Consider the following 21,422-nt stretch of genomic DNA (forward strand, 5'->3'; position numbering starts at 1 on the left):
ATTACATTTCTCTGGAATTAATCTGGCTCATGGATAGAGAGTGTTGCATATCAAAATGGAGCCAGACCTTCACCCTCAAGAGCATCTTGATGTATCACACTGGTAAAGCTCCTTTCAAATCTATCTTTATTTGCATTACTGTTTTAACATTTATTACATCAATCTACTCATTTACTAATACACATTGCATCATTTCAGCAACATGTGCAAACAGTTTGTACCTGTGAGGTCTTTTGCCAAGTCTGGATGGTTCATTAAGCAATGGCTAGCGAACTTCACACATTCCAGTCGAATGGGTACGTGGATGTCATTGAACCTAAGGGATTACAGAAAGTCAAAATCATTCAGCTTTGCCTTGCTGCTGAAATATGTTTCAAATATGTTGAAACTGCTTTACCTCCCGAGGTAGCACTGCCAGAGAGGTTTGTTCTGTGAAGCAAGCTCAGAATCCTTCGCCCCAAACATCTTGGCCAGGAGCTTTACCACTTGCAGGCGTTCGTCATTATCATTGCTCTACAAAGAAAACACACTCAGAAATATAACACACACTCTGAGGGCTTCCAGGCAATATAACTGCAAAGAGCAAAGCCAGTGACCATTAAATCAAACCACAAAGAATGAAACCATTTTGTCGATTTAGCCTCCCTGTAAACTGTGCATTGCATAAAAACAAAAGAATAAACTGCAGCCATGACGTCAAATACTGTACATGGAGCAAAAAGCTACTAAAAGACAGATAACATTCATTCATAGGCTAAATCTCAAACGAAACCTGCTTTTGTCTGAATGTATAGAAGTTCAAAAACATGTCTAAAACAATGCAAAATAATAGCTTTTGAAAAATCTTAACTGCCCTTTCAGACCACACTGGATTAAATCTCATGTAAACAAAATGAAAGAAAATGCCTGAGGATTTTTGATTTGGCTAAAGTTTTTCACACTAAACAAAAGCTTAAAACAAACATAAAAATTAAAAAGTTTTAAAAATGTTAGTTTGTTGCATAAATAGAATGGCTTAAACAAAACCAAAAGGGTTTCAGAGTACAGGGTATACATTATAAGGCCTTAAAACAATGGTACTACATGAAAGTCTTTTCCTTCAAGAATGTTGCATCCATTTTTTGAAACACCCAAATTTTAAGCTTTAAAATCCCTATTAACTGCAGACAAAACTAGTGCAATGACTTTCATTTGTAAGTCTATGAATTTACAATGCATGAAAATCAGGTAACTCACTGAAGGCAAAGAATTTATTTAGGCATTAAGAAACCACTTCACCGTATGTGTAATCAAGTACTTACACAGTTAATACACTCAAGGTTTTGTTAAGGTTCTTTTGAACCCCACAGGCCACAAGAAGAGCATGACTAAGTAATAAACAAAGCACAGCTTCCTTGGTGTTATTAGATGTTAATCATGAGCAATTTAAAGGATGTCCTAAAGGCTGCAATTTGGGTCTCGTAATAGGGTAGTAGCAGACGCACAATGCATTCCAGGAAGTATCTAATTACTTACTCAAAACTAAACAATAAACCAGGGCTCATCAATTACTTTCTTGTGGGGGCCAGATTATCCAAATGAAAACTTGACAGGGGCCAAACTATCTTAGCAAGCACTTTCATTGTAAGTGACATGTTAACATGAAAATCAAAACTAAATACCATTAATACAATTCTGTTTTGTTTTTGTTTACATTAAAGTAGTCAGGGGTATTCAATTAACATTGAAGGTCTGGCCATAAAGTAATTCTTAAGATCCGGCAGAAGAACATACATGACTTCAGAACCTTAACTAACAAATAGGTTTTGATCAACTTTACTTTGAAAATAAAAACAATGATAATTGTAACATTGCGCAATTGTTTACAGACTATTACAACTACAAGGGACATTTAGATCTGCTAAAGCCTATATCAACCAACATAAGACAACAATGGCCATCTAATATAGAACTGTCATTTTACAGAAGAATAAATGTAAAACTGGAAAGAGAGAAAATGTCTATTATTCCTCTTTGTATATTTTCCTCCCATTCAATGAGGGAAAAATTAGCCTTTCCTTGTCTTGCAAATATTTGGCATTTGCACACAGGACCCAGTGCAGCAGCCAGATATTTGTGCAGATGGTAAACAGAGAACAAACTGAATTGATGGTTTTCAGGATTGAGATCGCTGACACATCTATATATAGAACCAAACATAGTCAGGTTCATTGGCGCTTCAAGTTATCACTTTTAACAAAAACTACAGACCCCGAAAAGATGAGACACACCCATTTTAACACCTGAAGCAGTGAAAAAGCAAACTATTCTGTGCATTTTCTTTGAGGATTCGCTCTTCATCATTGATTTCTCTTTAGTTTAATATTATTGTGCATAGTAGGTGACACCACTTCTGTTAAAACTGGGGTCACATGGGGTAACCTCCTCGTGATCACTATAATGTGGTTCGTTCTCGGTGGGGCGCATGGTGAGTTGAGCGTGGTTGCCGCGGTGGATGGCGTGAAGCCTCCACAAGCGCTATGTCTCCGTGGCAACACGCTCAACAGGCCATGTGATAAGATGCGCGGGTTGACGGTCTCAGACGCGGAGGCAACTGGGATTGTCCTCCGCCACCCGGACTGAGGCGAATCACTACACGACCAAGTGGACTTAAAAGCACACTGGGAATGGGCATTCCAAATTGGGTGAAAAAAAAAAAAAAAAAACTGCTCTGATAATGTGCAATTTGCATAAATACATTCGATTGAATAAGACACGATCAAATATGCTCACCCAAAATGTAAACGAGTGTGCTCTGGATCGCTGCACAAACTGACGACCGCTGAATGCCGTCGCACATGCTGCAGAGCATTGTTAAACTCAACACCAAATGCTGCCGATGTGTGCGCTAGACTTGCCACGATGTCATAATTTTCATACCGGTGTGTATCTGCGTTCAAAACCGGTTATACCAGTAATACCGTTAGTTGGACACTCAGTGTTGCTATGGTGTAATTTTCATTGCTCAATGGCCTACACAATAATACAAGGCAGCTTGTATTGTTTATTCTAACTAAATGAAAATGAAAATCACAAATATTTTTGGCCACGTTTGCCAGTAGAGGGTAACGTGGCTCGTTGGCTTTCCACAGGAGATGTCACGCTTTGATTCTTATGGGAATCATACATTCGTTCATTCCGATATTGGTCTTGGCGCCGAACATGCCCTTGAGCTAAAACAACACAAGACACAAGCAGAATACAGGTGTATCGAGATGCGTTTTGAAGTTATTTTTTACCTGACAAGCTGTCAGCTGTCAAAGAGGTCCAACTAGAACATAATTACACTGAAAATGGCACTGACGGATGCAAATACTCACTTCTGAGTTTTGCTCAGAGAGCACTCTGATAATCAGACTGTGTGCCGATTTGATCAAAATCAGACGGACAGCCATATAAAAATTATTGGCGGGCCAGATTTGGCCCACGGGCCTCCAATTAAATAGCCTTGCCATAAACCAGCCTGACATCAGAATGGCAAAAGTAAAAGGCAAAATAAAATACATTTATAAAATGATACCAATATTTGGCCATTCTTACATTATCCGCAATAACTCTGCCTACTTAGCCAATCAACAGATGTCAGTTCCAAATCTCACAACAGCATACTAACATTTTTGAAAACTTCAAGAACTTTTCAAATTTGTAGTGAATTTTAAGAAGTGTAACATGTATTTTATTTCATCATATTTGCTTATGTCTCAATTGCTATTGTTTTGTGTGTAAATCAGCATTACATTCACTGTTGAAAAAAACATTTCATTCAACCACTATTAAAATGCTATTTTTTCTCTTTAAATGTATTTTTTTAAAATTTGGTTTACAGGTAAATTCCTTATTTAGCTCATAATGGCCAAGTTAAAACCATGCTGACCACAAAAACAACACATTCAACACAGCGGTCAACCGAGTTTTAATGGGTGATATTGATATCCAGAAACCAATATAATACTAATACTTACATTATACTATTTAATAATAGCAAATGACATGCAAAATTGTGTACTCCACACACTTCAATAACACTTTTCCAATGGAAAACAAAAAACCTTGTGAGACACAGATAATGTATGCAGACCAAAAAACACGCCTTCAAAAGCTTTATCCGAGATCCCCAAAGCTAATGTAAAACCATTTAATGTTAACAGCAAAACTGAGCCATCTTACCTTGAGCTTGAACTCCAGCTGAGGCAGGACAGAGAGCAGTAGATGGCTGTCGATGTTGTAGAGCTCCAGGATCAGGTCAAACACATGTTCTGACAGATCACTGACTGAAGTCTTCCCCAACATCAGCACCTGGTTAAAGAACTGAGAGAGACCAAACAGCACATCACACACTCTCATCCATCAGAGTCTACTGCACGCCTCATTGAAGACAGTGCCCCTTTAAACCCATCACTGGTGCTGCAACAACTAATCAATAAAATCGATAATCAATCATTTATTATTATAAAACGATTGATTGCATTCATGCCAAATGAATAAGTCTGTGAAAACGCACTTTTTGCACGAATTGCATTAAATTAACTCAGGGATGCAAACTCATGATCAGTGAAAAAGGTGAGAAAGATATAGCAGGTGTTCCAGATGTATAATTTTTGGTGATTTTTTGTTGTATTTAAAACTTTTAAGTGTTTAAGCTTAAAGTAACCCTTTCAAGTGATTTTAAGAAAACAGAAAATTTCACCAAAATATTTGGGCAAATTAGCTTCAGGAAAGGTGACTTCAGCTGAAAGGCGTGTAATTTGCTTCTGATTTAATATATCTTCTGTTGAAATCTGAAATGATCTCATCATTTGGCGACAACCTGCTCTGGTAATAATTCCAATAAGAATTGCATTTCTTTTTTTTTTTTTTTGGTTGGGATTTTTCCCCTTTTTCACCCAATTTGGAATGCCCAATTCCCAGTGTGCTTTTAAGTCCTCGTGGTCACGTAGTGATTCGCCTCAATCCGGGTGGCGGAGGACGAATCCCAGCTGCCTCCACGTCTGAGACAGTCAACCCACGCATCTTATCACGTGGCTTGTTGAGCGCGTTGCCACAGAGACATAGCGCGTGTGGAGGCTTCACGCCACCCACCGCGGCATCCACGCTCAACTCACACACGCCCCACTGAGAACGAACCCCATTATAGCAACCACGAGGATGTTACCCCATGTGACTCTACCCTCCCTAGCAACCGGGCCAATTTGGTTGCTTAGGAGATCTGGCTGGAGTCACTCAGCACGCCCTGGGATTCACGGGTGGTAGCCAGCGTCTTTTACCACTGAGCTACCCAGGTCCCCCTAAGTATTGCATTTCTTATTTCCAAATATAAAGAACCACAAGTTCAAAGGAATCTAAATTAGATTCCCATTCTTAGGAATCTTAAATACGATTCCTATTCTTATTGCTGATCTATTAAGTTCTTGAAAAGGCCTGTCCTGCAGTAAGGCCCTCCACTAGGGATGGGACGATATATAGAATTTAAATTTCGCAAACCAAAAAAATAATAATTTACCAACCATATCGAGGAAAAACCCGATATTTGAAACTTGCAACATTGTTTGCCGTCCATGTGATAAATGAAATGACCCGTCAAACATCAATCTCTCAATTGCTTGATTTTACCCCAACTGCACTTTTTTCTTCACTGTTTACAGGGTATGCAAAAGGTCCTTGAAGTGCTTTAATTTAGTTTTTAGAAATTCAAGTACTGGAATACCTGGAAAATAGCCTTTAGTTGGAATGTACCTGAAATTAACTTGAGATTATTTCTTCTGTGTAATGTGAGTCCATTAAATATGAAATCTACGCACCAACTTTTGGATAACGTGTCTTTAATATCCTTTCTGTTCTTTACAGACACATAAAAAGTAAAAAGAAATAAAATTTTGAAATCATACGTACAGGGTTCGTACACATTTTGACTAGAAAATTTCAATGACTTTCCAAAACTCTTTTGCAGCGTTTTCAAATTTTCTACTAGGGCTGTCGATTTAATGTGTTAATTCTGTGTGATTAATTATATTAAAAAATAAAGTGTTAAACAAATTAATGCAATTAATCATGTCCCCAGACCATATAAGGAATATTTCTGCCATCTGAGCAATTCAAGCTTGAAGTACCACCTGTTTTCAGCAGGGGGCAGTAAGCGAAACTCAAGCTTTAGCGAAACTCAAGCTGTATGGGCAAAGCGCAACTGTAGAACAAACAACACTCAGGCTTGCTTGACACTACTTGCAACATCACAAGATGAGAATGCATTCTTGGGTTCAAACACTTGGAGCGCAAATCAGAAAACAGGGATCTCGAGACATGTTTTTCTAAGTTTCAAACCATGTTTTACTTGACACAGTGACCTAAAGTGTTTATGGCGTGACGCAACCTAAGCGATTTAAAAGCCTTCGTCTGACGTACGTTTACCTTGACGCGTCCTAAGAAAAGCCCTTATAATAAATATATCTCTGACAGATTGACTAATTCAATTGCAATATGGATTTCTGTGGACTGTAAGCCAATGATAGGATTATGTTCAATAACATGCAAAAAAATATACTGCCTTCTAAAGCCACTTTGTCTTATCAATGCTTTACTTGTCTGCCAAAATAATGTAATGCATTTTAATGAATTATTATTTTTATAATATATGCAGAACTCCTCATTGGAATGAATGGTCAATTGCCATGAACTGCGCGGCTTTTGCTAAATATTCGCTATAATGTGGTTTGTTCTCGGTGGTGAGTTGAGCGTGGATGCTGCGGTGGATGCCGTGAAGCCTCCACGCGCGTTATGTATCCGTAGCAACGCACTCAACAAGCCACGTGATAAGATGCGCAGGTTGACGGTCTCAGACGCGGATGCAACTGAGTTTCATCCTCCGCCACCTGGATTGACGCGAATCACTACGCGACCATGAGGACTAAAAAAAAAAAAAAAAACGCACTGGGAATTGGGCATTCCAAATTGGGTAAAAATGTATTTAAATAAATAAATAAATACTGTAATATAGCCGCAAGCAGCAATCATCGGGGTCCAAGTACGTATGGCCAGGACATGGCCAAAATAATTAAATTGGAAACAATAGATCCTTTGAATGCTGTGGACAGCTGTTTTTGTGTAAAATTTTGGTAACACTTTACAATAAGGTTCCATTTGTTAACAACATTAGTTAACATGAACTATCAATGAATTTAAATAATACTTTTACAGTGTGGCGGTGGGGGCATGGTCGAGTGTTCGTCCAGAGAGAAAGCGGTAAGGGTGCACACACCTAAGCGCTATAATGTCGAACACTTGTTTCTGATTGCAGTAGCACTGGGGAGAGCGATATAAGGAGGAACCATGCCAGAGACAAGAAGAGAGTCACCCTTCAACTGCCAAAAGTTATCTGGCTGTGTTATGCTGAAAAGCTATTCGAATTGTCTGATTGAAGACCTACCTTTTGAGTTGAAGTCCCACGTTTCCTCCTTTCCCCACAACGAACTCCTTTACATTGGTGCCGAAATCCGGAATCTTCGAGGAAATACGCCAGCATGAAGTCCACACCTTTGGCGGAAGTCATCAAGTTCCTCGCCAGTATGCATCACGCACAACATCAGGCCCTGCTTGAGCTGCAACAGGATCGCAGATTCCAGGAGGTGCTCCAAGCTCAAGCAGAGGACCAGCACGCGATCCAGAGCTTACTGCACCAGGAGAAAGCCCCGGCCATGACCCCGGACACAGTAGATCCCATGCCTCCAGCTGCCCTCATGAAAATGGGGGCAGAAGATGACCCAGAGGCATTTTTGGATCTGTTTGAGAGGATGGCCGAGATCTAGGCTTCGGCCCCTCCCGTCCTTAGAGGATTTCCCGAAGGGGACTTTCCTTAGGGGCAGTTGAGAGACGAAACCCTTCGGCATGCCCTTGACCAAGTGAAAGTTATTGACGGTCAATGGCTCCAGCCAAACATCGCACTTTCATATCCGTATTTCACCATTATAAAAGAGCAATACTATCGAGTGATGCAGGACGTTCAGACAAAAGATACATCCCAACTGTTAATACTGCGGAGCCGTCGGGAAATGTTATTCCAGACGGCTTATTACAATCCGATGGCGGGTCACAAAAGACACTGAACCGAATAATAGCCCATTTCTATTGGCCGGGCATTCGCGGGGATGTTCGCAGGAGGTGTGTGGCATGCTGTGAATGTCAGCTGGTGAGTCCACCGGCTACCCCAAGAGCACTGTTGCGCCCCCTTCCGTTAATTGAGGTCCCCTTTCTAAAGAATTGGCATGGACCTCGTCGGGCCATTAGAGCGGACGGCATGCGGACATTGCTTTGTGTTGATTCTGGTGGACTATGCAACGCGATATCCGGAAGCAGTGACATCTCAGCATGTAGTGTTGCGGAGGCACTCTTCAAAATAATCTCCCGAGTGTGGATTCTGAAAGAAATCCTCACTGATCATGTTCATGTCACGTACACTACACAAACGATACGAATTACTGGGTATTAAATCGATTTGCACCAGTTTTTACCACCCACAGACAGACGGGTTGGTGGAACGGTTTAATAAAACCCTGAAAAATATAATTCATCAGTTCATACACGAGGATGCTAGAAATTGGGCAAGTGGCTCGATCCCCTGTTATTTGCAGTTCGGGAGGTCACACAAGCCTCCACAGGATTTCTCCATTCGTGCTGCTGTATGGGCAGCGACTGTGTGGTGTGCTGGACATCATGCGGGAAGCCTGAGATGAGGGACCTTCAAACAGTAAAAATGACATTCAGTACGTTCTTGATCTTAGAGCAAAACTCCACATTTTGGGTCAACTAACAAAGGAGAATTTGCTCCAAGCCCAAGAAAGTCAAAGCCGACAGTATGACAGGGGTACTCGGCTACGGGAATTTGCAACGTCGAGCTCTAAATTACTCAGCAAGTGGAAAGGGCCCTTTGAGGTCACACAATCTCATAATCTCGATTATGAGGTAAGGCGAACAGATAGAGGTGACACACATCAAATATACCATCTCAACCTCCTGAAATTATAGAGGGAGGTGGTCCCTGTGATGTTGGCAATGGTGGTTCCAGAGAGGGCGGAATTCGGGCCGGAGGTAATCTTATGAGCCAATCATGTCACCCCAGTCACTTGTGGGGACCACCTCTCACCGTCGCAAGATACACAGGTTGAGACATGTTCTCACCTCTGCCTGGTCGTACAAACCTCAATCAGCACCACATCAAGACTGCGCCTGGGGTAGTGGTAGGTAGCCATCCCTACCGACTGCCTGAGCACAAGAAAAAAATAGTTCAGGAAGAATTAGATGCAATGCTCGATATGGGAGTAATAGAAGAATCCCACAGTGATTGGTCCAGCCCGGTTGTTCTAGTCCCTAAGAGCGACGGGTCAATACGGTTCTGTGGAGGGCAGACCGGATGACTCCCCGGCATGAGTCGGGCAGTGGGGGTATGTGGCGGCGGGGAGTGTACGTCCAGAGAGAGAGAGAGAGAGAGAGAGAAAGCGGTAAGAGTGCACAAACCTGAGCGGTATAATGTCTAACACCGGTTTCTGATTGCAGTAGCACACAACAAACTTCTTTTCATACAGCTTTTATTAATCGTAGTTAATTTTAATTTCAACATATACCAATACATTTTTAAAATCAAAAGTTGTGTTTGTTATCATTAGTTAATGCACTATGAACTAACATTAACTAACAATGGACAATTACGTTAACAAAGATAAATGCGGTAAAAAATATATATATTGTTAATTGTTTCTTCATGATACCTAATGCATTAGTTAATGAATGGAACCTTATTGTGAAGTGTTACCAGAATTTCTTCCAAAAGATTTATCACAATTGCAAAATTAGAATTTTATTAGGAGGGAGGAGGAAGAGGAAGATGATGATGATGATTTTGGATTGCTGGACAACAGCACATTACAAGAGTAAAAAGCTGTCAAAGAGGATTTAAGGATTTTTAATCTTGGCGCTCCATCTGGACAAAATTGGTAATACATCCTTGATCTAACATGCATAAATAAGATTTTGGATTGCTGGACAGTTAAATCAGGAAAAACTGAACTTGAGGAAAAACTTAAAACAGATTTCATAGGGTTCTTCATTTGTTGTATTGCTGTTGCTATTTTTACTACACAGATATTACATTACAAGAGTATTGACTCTTAACTTGCTAACTGGTAGTACATCCTTCATCTATCAATTACAGTTTAAATAAATAACATTTTTATTTGCTGTTGATGAGGAAATTGATGAAATTGAGCACATGTCCTCAAACTATCCTTGTGTGTATATAATGTATAATTGAGATAAAGTGACTGTTCCATTTGAGTGCTTGTCATACAAATGAACGTAAACTCAATGTTATTAACTGTAAATTAATAACATTATTTTAAAGAAAGCACATTTCATTATTACATATACATTTTAATATTCATTGATAAAATGTAGAATATTTATATTTTTTAAAAAGTTAAAATGTGATTTTAATAATGACAAATTATTTAAAAAAAAAAAAAGAAAAAACAAATCTGTTTTTCAGAACAGTTTCAGTTCTATTGCTTGTTCTGCACCTGATCAGCCTAAATGTAGCCCCCTTTTTAAGGTTTATTTGTTTGTGATCTTTTCTTATAGAGAAACTTTGAGCATTTATATTGTGTATTACAGAATACACCATTTATTTTGATGAGAAATTGTGCATTTTGTTCAAAAATAGAAAAATAAATGTAAAAAAAAATTTGTCATGCCTCAACGAGTTTTGAAAAGTGTTCACAGAGTCGACACAGAGGTTCATTAAGGTTTAATCAAGATTTAAACAAATGAGAAGACAATTCACATTTTCTTTTAAGTCAGCATGATTCAGACACCGCAAGCAAGCAGCGGGTGTATGTTCTATGAAAAGTGAACTATAATAAATAATTTACTCACGTTGGTAATGTATGGCTCTATGGCCTGGGCAGTTCTCTTCAGCAAAGCTTTGGCCAGATCGTACGCTTGCTTGTTCAGATTCTGCAGGCCAAGATGAAGCACAAAAGTTACAAATCACAAAAGGAAAAAGAATATCTGTAATGGGTGCCAGGTATTTGTGGATGAATCCCTGTCATATTTTTCAAAGTTTTCCCACCAAATTGGCATACAGAAAATATGGCTTTTAACTTAAGGGAGTGAATTTCATGGAAAGATTTTTTTCCAAATTCATTGGAATGAAAACATTTATTTATTTATTTTACATAATATCTCTCAGAAATTAAATATGGTAGGTCCAAATAACCTTGAAACCTATACATTGAATGCACTGCAAGTCCCTTCGGATAAGTGTATGCCAAATAATAAATATAAATGTAAAATAATGACAATCTGCAGGGGAAATGTGTGTAATAGTGTTGTCACAGTACCAAAATTTCAGTAGTCGGTACCGATACCAGTGAAATTTCACAGATCTCGATACCAATTTCTGTACCAGAGCATAAACATGCTAATATGACAATGTGCTTTTGAACACACCTGTTTAGCCTATTTAAAAAGTTACTTTTCAATGTAAATAATAAATGAAATGAAATCCATGTTGTTTCATTCAAGTGTTTCTAAATCAAGGATACATTGCTAAAGCAGCAACCTACTGAAATCTGTTTTATCCTTTACCTGTTTTCCTTTTTATTATTATTATTTTCCAGAACTCCATGTTTTAGGTTAATTTCATTTCATCATCAAAATGGTGTCTAATCAATTCATTCTTAAATCTTTTAACAAGTGAAAATATAACTTTTCAACATGTCATCATTGCATTTTTTTTTTGCCAAACTTTTATTCAACAGCAGTCTTGCTTGTGATATATTGCTTCATTATTATTATTATCATCATTACAGTGAATATTACATTTTAGAATACATTTGTAATATATTTCTGTCACAATTTCTTGTATTTCAGGGCTCTAGCTTATATTTTGCAACATGCTTTTATAACTGAATAAACAGTCCGGATAAACAGTTTGTGTCACGTCTGAAATCTTATCTCTTTACACTGGCCTTTGAGTCTGACAAATGAAATGTAGGACACATTTCTGGAGTGTTTGTATGTTGTATTTTAGATTACTGGTGTTTGTGGTAATTTTGAAATATGTTTTAAATTGTATTACTGTGAAACACTGGTCAACTGTTGTTTTAAATGCTTTATAAATAAAGTTGAGTTGAGATTAAAGTGCAAATGCTGTGATTTAATTATATAAATATATAGTTTACATGTGCTGCGTGGTTCACAGTAGATTAGTGCTCTGCTCTGACATCTGATACAACATGTCGTGAATGATTATCAATATGTATGAGTGGTCGGATTAATAAATTTATACAAAGTACGCAGCTCTTCCACACTAAGATTGCAGCCTTTAGTGGTTTAATAAATCACACTAGGACATGTCACGATTTTAATTTGATTAATTGTCCATTTCAGTGGAAGGAGTAGCAGAGCACGTGCTCAAAATGAGCATTTTAAAGCAGTCGTGTGTCAGTCATATTGTGCGCTGGTACCGGATTGAGTCGGTGCTCGGTATTACTGGTACTGCAGAAACACTGTATCGTTACATCTTCTTTATTTTAGTATCGACTTGGTACGGAAGTACTGGTACTTTTGGCAACACTAATGTGTAATTGTCAAAAAATGTCAAAAGGCCAAAAATATGAATGGTGTTGTGCAAGACAAATTATTATATTATTTTTTTTTATTTTGGTATGCAATGTGACCTGGACAACTTTTTAAGGTTCTTTCATACAGGGGGCCTGGGTAGCTCAGCGAGTATTGATGCTGACTACCACCCCTGGAGTCGCGAGTTCGAATCCAGGGCGTGCTGAGTGACTCCAGCCAGGTCTCCTAAGCAACCAAATTGGCCCGGTTGCTAGGGAGGGTAGAGTCACATGGAGTAACATCCTCGTGGTTGCTATAATGTGTGGTTCTTGCTCTCGGTGGGGCGCGTGGTGAGTTGTGCGTGGATGCCGCGAAGAATAGCGTGGGCCTCCACACGCACTACATCTTCGCGGTAACGCATTCAACAAGCCACGTGATAAGATGCGTGGATTGACAGTCTCAGACGTGGAGGCAACTGAGATTCGTCCTCCGCCACCCGGATTGAGGCGAGTCACTACGTCACCACAAGGACTTAGAGCGCATTGGGAATTGGGCATTCCAAATTGGGGAGAATTCTTTTTTTTTTTTTTTTTTTAAAGTTCTCTCATATATGCATATATTTGTTGTCTGTACCTTGTGTGCTGGGACCAGGTTAACCAGAACAGTGTCCAAAAGCTCCTGCGAGACAGAATCTCCCTCACATACGATTGAACTCATGAGATCCACCATGTGCATGTGGACCTTCTGATTGTGGCCATTGCTAAAGAAGAGAAACATTATGGTAAATGCAAGGAATGACCTAAAATCAGATGCACCAGACCAAAAAAACAAAACAAAAAAAAAAAACATCAGAAAAAGACAGTAGAGGTCTGCAATATGGGGACAAAAAAAAAAAAAAAAATGGCGCAGAGAAAACACTTCTAGGTTTTTCCATTTACACATGAGATCCCAGCTCTGCTGTGTTCTGCTCATAGAGGACATTTCCATCCGAGTGAACATCAGTGGCTGAAATGAATCGGCCTCATATGCAGCCTTTATAGTGCGCATGCAATGAATGGTTCCCACCTGGGACTCACTCACATCATTGTCATAGGACCGAATGCAGGGAAATATTATTGGCGTGCAGGAGGCTGACAGCTCATTAGAGATAACAAATAGGCTGCAGCTTACCATTTACATCTCAAACAGAACATAGTAACCAAGGAGGTGCTTCACAGAATTATGAAAGCAGCTGTCAAGATTCACAGCTGTTGTACACACTAACCAAGAAGCCAAAACCATCACAGGATTACAAAGAGATGTTTATATAGAGGTGTTATATGCATGGGCAATATTCATAATATATTTGCAGCAATTTTGCTGGCGATATAAAATAAAACAAAATCGTAAATATAGCAAATAATTTGAATGTGCTTTTTATTAGGCTGTTAAGTTTCCTAAAAGCCAACATATACTGCAATTTTCCATGTTCCAGCTTACGAATTGTATGCATGACACAAATTGCATCATCAGCAGTCTACACAGCCTCTCTGCGTATGGTCCATTATCTCTGTCGGTGCAGGTGCCTGCCAGTGACTTTACTAAAGAGTATCACAAAGCAGTCGAAGTGCACATGCATTGAATGCATCGGTTTGTGCTCATCATGGTCAAAAGAGTGTACTTTGAAAGGCTAAGCACTAGACCGTGTACTAGATGGAATTGCACACAGAAAAATTACATAGACCTGAGCCTTAAAGAGCGCGACTAGTTTTGCATTCGTTCTTTGTCTCACGACTTGTGAATATAAGAGCAATGTTTTCCATAAGATGTTTTGATAGTGTCTCAAATAATTGTGTTGGAGTTGGTATGTTCAATTAATTTCCTTAAATGAGTTGTGAAATTGTCAGTTTAAACTAACTGATTCAAAGATTAATTTGCAGCATCACTCAAACAAGTTCCCAGATGTCTCTGTCGCATTTTTCATTTATAAAAATTGTCCGAGTAAACATATGTGACCTGCTCCATCATCGAGTCGCAATGACCCAGAATCACTTATTGAGATTTATGCACTAAAGTAAAAAGAAAGGTCTTAGTTTTCTAACTGTGTAATGTTTCTATCTCAAACCATTGCAGAGATATAGTCATTTAAAATATAGAATATTTGACAATTAGAAAATGTATTCAAGATTAGATGAAATAAGACATACTGTAAATAACAGTTCAATTAAAAAATATAATGGAGGGACATCACTCTTGCAAGTTTAATGCGCACATATGCATTTTAATATAACATATCTACTGTATACTACAATCACTTTGTACTTTATTAGGAACACTATGGTCATAAAAATATACACACACATATACATATATATATATATACACACACACACACACACACACAGACACACACACATATATATATATATATATATGTGTATGTATGTGTGTGTGTATATGTACACACACACACACACACACATATGTGTGTGTGTGTATATATATACACACACACACACATATATATACATATACATACACACACACACAGTAATGTACATGTCATTGCCCCTCGAGTAGACAAAATTACCAAAATGCCCATCCCTAGAAGTTGTATAGGTGTTCCTAATAAAGTGCTAAGTGTGTGAATAAAACATCAGTGTGGGCACACAAAGCATACTTAAAAATAGCCGTGCCTTTACACTCAGGCACGCACCTGCAAGCTCACTGCACAAACTCACACACACCTCAGAGCTATGGAATTCTCTACAAGGAGACAGCACATCCACCAGCTAAAATACTCTGAAATTAGTTGTATATACTCCACATCTATTGTCGCATCTCTGACAGTGACGGTATTTAAAATTCAGCAATATGCTCTTCTCTAGAGTTAATTTTTTCGAGCTAACCAACTATGGACATTGGATGGCTTTCCTGTGGTAAATGAGAAGTAAGCGATCTAAGGAGAGACGCTATGTGAAGATCACAACGCATAAAAAAATAATTAAAAAAAAAAAACATTTATAGTTTGAATTTCATAATGCCATTTACATCATTTGAAAGCAGAGACTTGGTTGTATCAAAACCAATAGAAATCCCAAAACAGTCAAAAATCAAGTTTGTGACCAAATTTCACGTTTTTCCAAAAACGGCCAACTGCGATTTATAACTGATTTTGATGGAGTGTCTCACATATGAAAATTGCTGTTTATAACAATACATTCATTATATAGGAGCATAAAACTGAAAATTGTTAAAATTATTAAAAATCCTGTTCAGCTATTGTAAAACAGAATACTTTGTGTGTTTTTAACTAGATTTTTACTGTATTTTACTTTGTTGATTGAACACTTTGAATCTACTTGGCTTCAATGGCTGTTTGGTCCACATTTGACCAAACATTTTAGATCAAACACTTTTAACAGATATATATCTCATCAAGAATATCATCAAACGGTTAAAAATGATGTCCAGTCCTAATTCCAAAGCAATGCTTAAATGGACAGACGTAAACAATAAATCTTACTTGATCACTTGGAACAAAGTTCTGTAAAGCTGAGTAAAGATCTCATTGCTGTCCTCCAATTCAAAGCAGATGTTGTATGATTTCACCCAAGCGATGTTCTAGAGTGCCAGAAGGGAAGAGAAAGGATCAGACACTGGTTCAAAAACCCATGGGAAGAACTTGCTTGAGAGTGTGTTTCTTGGGTGTCATACCTCCAGTAGGTAAAAATATCGATTAAACTGGGCACTCTTAGTGTCCTCCAACCCTTTCAGCTGTCGAGTTATAAACATGAAAATATCCTGAATGGAAAGGAAGAGCAGAGAGTTTAATATTTTAGGCAACTGCAAGGCTACTAAATGCAAGAGAAACGTGTTATTTTCTGCAGAACTACTCCATCTTATGCTTTATTTTTTTCAAGGTTAAGAAAAACAGACACCCGCACACAAACATCACCTTTAATATATTCAGCCCATGATTTTTAAGAACACACTGGCAAATATGCTGATTGGTGCAGTGCATACTGATACATTACAATGCTTCTTTCCCAAAACAAACTACACAGTTTTGGATAAAGGGGAAAACAGGATATCCCTTGCGATTTTGAAATAAGTGATCAATATACAGTATTATGTACACATAATAAAACACAGCCCTCCCAACCGTTAAGGGAAACTAAGCTGTAAAATAGGCCTTTTAGAAATCTTAATGGTTGTGACGTCACAATTATGAGTATTGACAGCGTCGACAATAAAAAAAATTGTCGACAAATTTTCGTTGTTGAATAGTCGTTTGATGTTATTTAACATAACTTGAGGTCATATGAAACTCTAACGGTGCCGCACTGCAGCTCGCGCCTGACTGAGGAGAGGAAGAAAAAGCAGCTCACAGTCCAGATGCACTCTAAACTTTCCAAACAGCTTCACGTGATGTAGATCGCAAAGTATGAGGGAATTATACAAAAATACCAAAAAAGTAAATACAGAAGCACTCTTGCTGTGGAATAAGTGGAGCTGCCGCTCCTCTGAAGCAAAACTTGCGTGTCGAGCATCTTTAAAGAAAACACCCCGGTGTAACATCTTAAATGCAGTTATATTTAATGCGTTATAGCTTTATTAAAGTTCAAACAATAAGGAAGCAGATCATGTAAATAACTACAAACTCTGAAACTAGCATTTCTCTGTGCGGTCAGCGCCTCTACTATGAGTTGCGCGAAGTGTCCCGATCTAAGGGGGAGAGACTGAAATTGCATCCGGCTGAGGCACACTCTGTCGCAGGGACACTTGTCCCGAACGCGCGCACTTGCTGCAGCTAGATTAAAACGTGATGGCTCGCGACTTATTGAATCATAATATGTCACTGTGCACTTCTTATCGTGAAGAAAATTGGCAATATGCAGCTTTATTAATAAGAGAGTTTGTTTTTTTTGTGAGTTAAAGATGGATCAAAGTGAACAAAAAGGTGAGAGAGTGTAGTCTTCGCCCCATTTTTCACAACAAAATACGTTTTTGATTTGTTTTCCAATACAAATATCTAAAACTCCTTTAAAACAACATACATTTACTTGAGTAGCTATATTGCAGAAGAAAAATGTTTTATCTGAGAATGTTGAATTTAATATTAAAAATACAAATGTTTTAAAATATCTAAAAGTCCTTTAAAAAAAAAAAAAAGATGAATTTACCTAAGCAGAAGCATATAAGATATTTAGATTTGTTTTTACAGAACAGATCTTGAATACAAGTATATTTTTGTCTTTACTGCACTGGCAGGAGTATAACCAAGTGAAAAAATGCACTTATATACAAAATATGCTTATATTTAAGATACATTCTCTTAAAGCAAGTCTAAATATCTTATATGGTAAATGTATCTTTTTTTTAATGATTTTTTGACAATTTTAAATGGAAAACAAGACAAAACACTTGATAACAATAGGATTTTTGCAGTTAATTTTTTACTAAATTAAACTTTAAAGTCCCCCCCCCCCCCTTTAATTCAATGAATGTCATTTAGGAGTATTTTTAAAAGATGGTTTTGTCCTCTTTATTGTTAGCAAGCACGTTTAATTCAACCTTTTAAGTTGGGGCACAAGCTGAATTGTCGGTTAAGAGCTAATGACTAATCGTTGCAATAATCACCTGAATAGTCGAATAATCGTTCTAATAATCGTTAGATTTGTCGATTATCAAAATAATCATTAGCTGCAGCCCTAATTATGAGTACATTAACTTTTGAATCAACATTCGCATATCTAATCTATTCAACAACTTGGAATTCGTACTGACAAATATTTCAATTTGACAATGTTCGGTTACCTATGCCACTGCAGAATACCCTAAAATACCCTATTTGAAGGCATATTTGTCAATTAATCCTACTACAGCAAACTTGTCCAATAAAGTCATTATTCAGATTAAGTAGTATTCAGCTGGTCATCTCAACATGGTGTCCAAAATTAGAGGGAAGCACTGTTATGTAAAATTAGAGGTAGAGCTGATGTGTCAGTTTTACCGATTAATCGGTGCAGATAGTTGCTTTTTGGAACTATCGATTATCTGCAATAATCTATGCTGATAGTTGCCAAAAGTTTTTTTTTTTATTATTTCTTTATTTTCCTCTGTGGCCAGTGCTAGAGGATTCTACAGTTAGAACGGTTTGATTCTACAGTAGAAAAGGGGCCTCTGGAAGTTAAATAAAACAATCATGTGGGGATTTGCTGTATCTTTTGCAATCTTTCATCACTGGCAATATTCATCCATATTTTTATCCACACTTCAATGCAATTTTTTTTATTTTGATTAGGTAGATAATCAAGTGTTCTAAATAAAAGCGATGGCATGCAAAGAAAAATGTGACTTTGTAGAAATGTGCCCCGTCAGCACATACACAGTCTCCAATTTATATTTTGTGAATAATAGCCTAATTAACCTGGTGAAGTATATATACAAAAAACCCTTCATCTGGGGGATATATAGGCTATAAATTTGTTAAATAATTATAGACCATTGTAACAAAGCCAAGTCTCTGTCATTTCATAGTAAGAGTCTGTGTTCTGGGCTTTTTCTTTCTGGTTATTAGGATTTTGGTGGGATTTTATTCTATAAATCAATTTTGAAAACTTTTGGCAGATTACTCGGTTATCAGCCTTTTCCACCACCTTAGTTATCGGTACTGGCAAAATCCACTATGAGTCCACCTCAATGTAGAACAAAACATCTTAACCTACTGGTATGACTCTACGCTTCATCTCACATATTTCTCATTCATTTCTACAGGTGTAAAACTTTGAAAGTGCAAAGTGCACTTTTAACTGACATAAGTGGGCCTCAGGTTAAAAATAAATGCAACAAAAGAATAGAATACGGCACCTTTAAGAAACTACAGATATTACATACATAACAAATGGAATTTAAAAGGTAATAACCATATATCATTAAGATATAAACATTTACTGTTCTTCATCAACATAAGCAAGAACTAACATGACATTCAAATAAACAAATTGAGTATTCCAACCTTTAGTTTATCAGGCGACGTGTACGGAGCCTCGGGCGCATAGATACGAAAGATATCAGCTAGACAGCAGGCCACAAGCAGTCTGACATCTTTATCTGGATGTTTGAGGAAAAAATCTGAGGCAAGGTGCAAAGCCAAGTTCAGATACAGCTCCTTCTCCTCCTCCGAATCCTGGTCCATGTCCATGAAGGTTTTCACCACCATCTGGGGTTCAACAGCACCACAGACCAGTAAGTCAACCAAGCATACAAATAATAGAGTGATGCAAGATAATCGAAATGGAAACACACTTTCACTTGGCCCTCTAATTTATAAATAGACATAAGTGACAAAGCCACAGAGCCAGGGTACACTGTCTACAAGCTATAAAAAAACACTCAAATATGAGCAGAAAAATTATCACTTCAATCAGTCTTACAAAACTTAAAGGAATAGCTTTAATTTTTGGATTCACACAAAAATGAAAATTCTGTCATCATGCATTCCCACTCATGTTCTTTCAAACCCGCATTACATTTTTTCTACTGTGGAACACAAAAGGAGACGTTAGGCAAAATTAATTCAAAATTTCTTCTTGTGTTACCCAGAAGAAACTCATATGGGTTTGGAACGATACATGGGTGACAGTTTACCCTTTAAGTTGAGGTTTCAAGATGAAAAGCCTAGCCAACTTTTCAACATGAAAAGATCTGCACAAAACATTAATATAACTATAATGAACATATAGATATTACGTATCTATAATAAGCTGATTCCACTTGGCTTTATGACAGATCTGTCTTTACCTTTAGTCTCCGCACCATCTCCTCCTTTGAGATTTTATCAGAGATCTCCTTCACCCCCGGCGGATAGGTGATCTTGCCGTCCGTGGCTCGATTCTTGGAGTGAGCCATGCTCTCCAATCAGTGCTCGCTGCAAATATGGCAAGACGACGAGAATACAAAACAACAGTACTCATTTAAAGATGAATAGGGAATTTCCATTAATTACTCTTTTCGGAACAGAATGTGCCATTAATAAAATGATCCAATAGATTTTGAATATGGCTTGGACTACACCCAAGAACATTGAAGACAAAAAGTAGAGTTGTTTTTTGGAAATTACAGGATGCTGGCCAAATCCTCCTCGCCTCCTGTGGGTGGTTAAATATTGACAGCACTAAAAAACCCATTTTGGAAAAAGTAGTCTCATGCATTACATTACTAAACAACTTATCACAACAGTTTAAGTTCAAAGAAATGCTATGCTTTCAGAGGTTTTGCACATTAACAATAAACTAAAACACCACACTCCTATAAATTTCATTTTCCAAGAAGACTAATTTAAACAGACAAGTCAAAAATGCAAATAACTGCAGAACAAATGTGTTGTGCATGTTCCCTAAGAGTAATCTATGAAGTTACATCAGCACAATTACACCTACAGTATAAGCATGGTGAAGAGCAAAAAAATAATAATGCATACTGAATTTAAAATAGCAGGGCTAAACAAGAAGGATGGCCTAGTGGCAGCATGAAAGTGTTTTGGGCAAAATAATGAAACTGTCACTTCGTTTACTTGCAAAGGCTGCATTTTCACTAAAACATTGTATTTGTTGATCCTGTAAATGTGTTTCTATGCCTTGCAAACTTAAACATTTGGATTTCTGTGATTTCTGAACATTGTTCAAATGAAAATTCTCTCATATTTACTCACCCTCATGCCATCCCAGATGTGTATGACTTTCTTCTGCTGAACACAGACGAAGATTTTTAGAATATCTCAGCTATGTAGGTCC

General features: G+C 37.8%; 1 protein-coding gene across 3 annotated transcripts in view; it reads right to left on the reverse strand.

Moving 5' to 3' along the window:
* pds5b (PDS5 cohesin associated factor B) overlaps positions 1-21,422 on the reverse strand; it is a 60,592-nt gene that overhangs the window by 36,761 nt on the left and 2,409 nt on the right. For all 3 annotated transcript variants that reach the window (XM_051665348.1, XM_051665351.1, XM_051665350.1), the window contains exons 2-10: positions 20,431-20,557; positions 19,646-19,849; positions 16,342-16,428; positions 16,151-16,248; positions 13,279-13,405; positions 10,957-11,037; positions 4,207-4,347; positions 398-513; positions 222-316 (exon numbers count right to left, since the gene is read on the reverse strand). In XM_051665348.1, the coding sequence (XP_051521308.1) occupies positions 222-316; positions 398-513; positions 4,207-4,347; positions 10,957-11,037; positions 13,279-13,405; positions 16,151-16,248; positions 16,342-16,428; positions 19,646-19,849; positions 20,431-20,538 (1,057 nt within the window). In that variant the 5' untranslated portion in view covers positions 20,539-20,557. The remainder of the gene's footprint in view (positions 1-221; positions 317-397; positions 514-4,206; positions 4,348-10,956; positions 11,038-13,278; positions 13,406-16,150; positions 16,249-16,341; positions 16,429-19,645; positions 19,850-20,430; positions 20,558-21,422) is intronic.

This window comes from Myxocyprinus asiaticus, chromosome 31 (genome assembly GCF_019703515.2).
Source record: "Myxocyprinus asiaticus isolate MX2 ecotype Aquarium Trade chromosome 31, UBuf_Myxa_2, whole genome shotgun sequence".
NCBI classification, from domain to species: Eukaryota; Metazoa; Chordata; class Actinopteri; order Cypriniformes; family Catostomidae; genus Myxocyprinus; species Myxocyprinus asiaticus.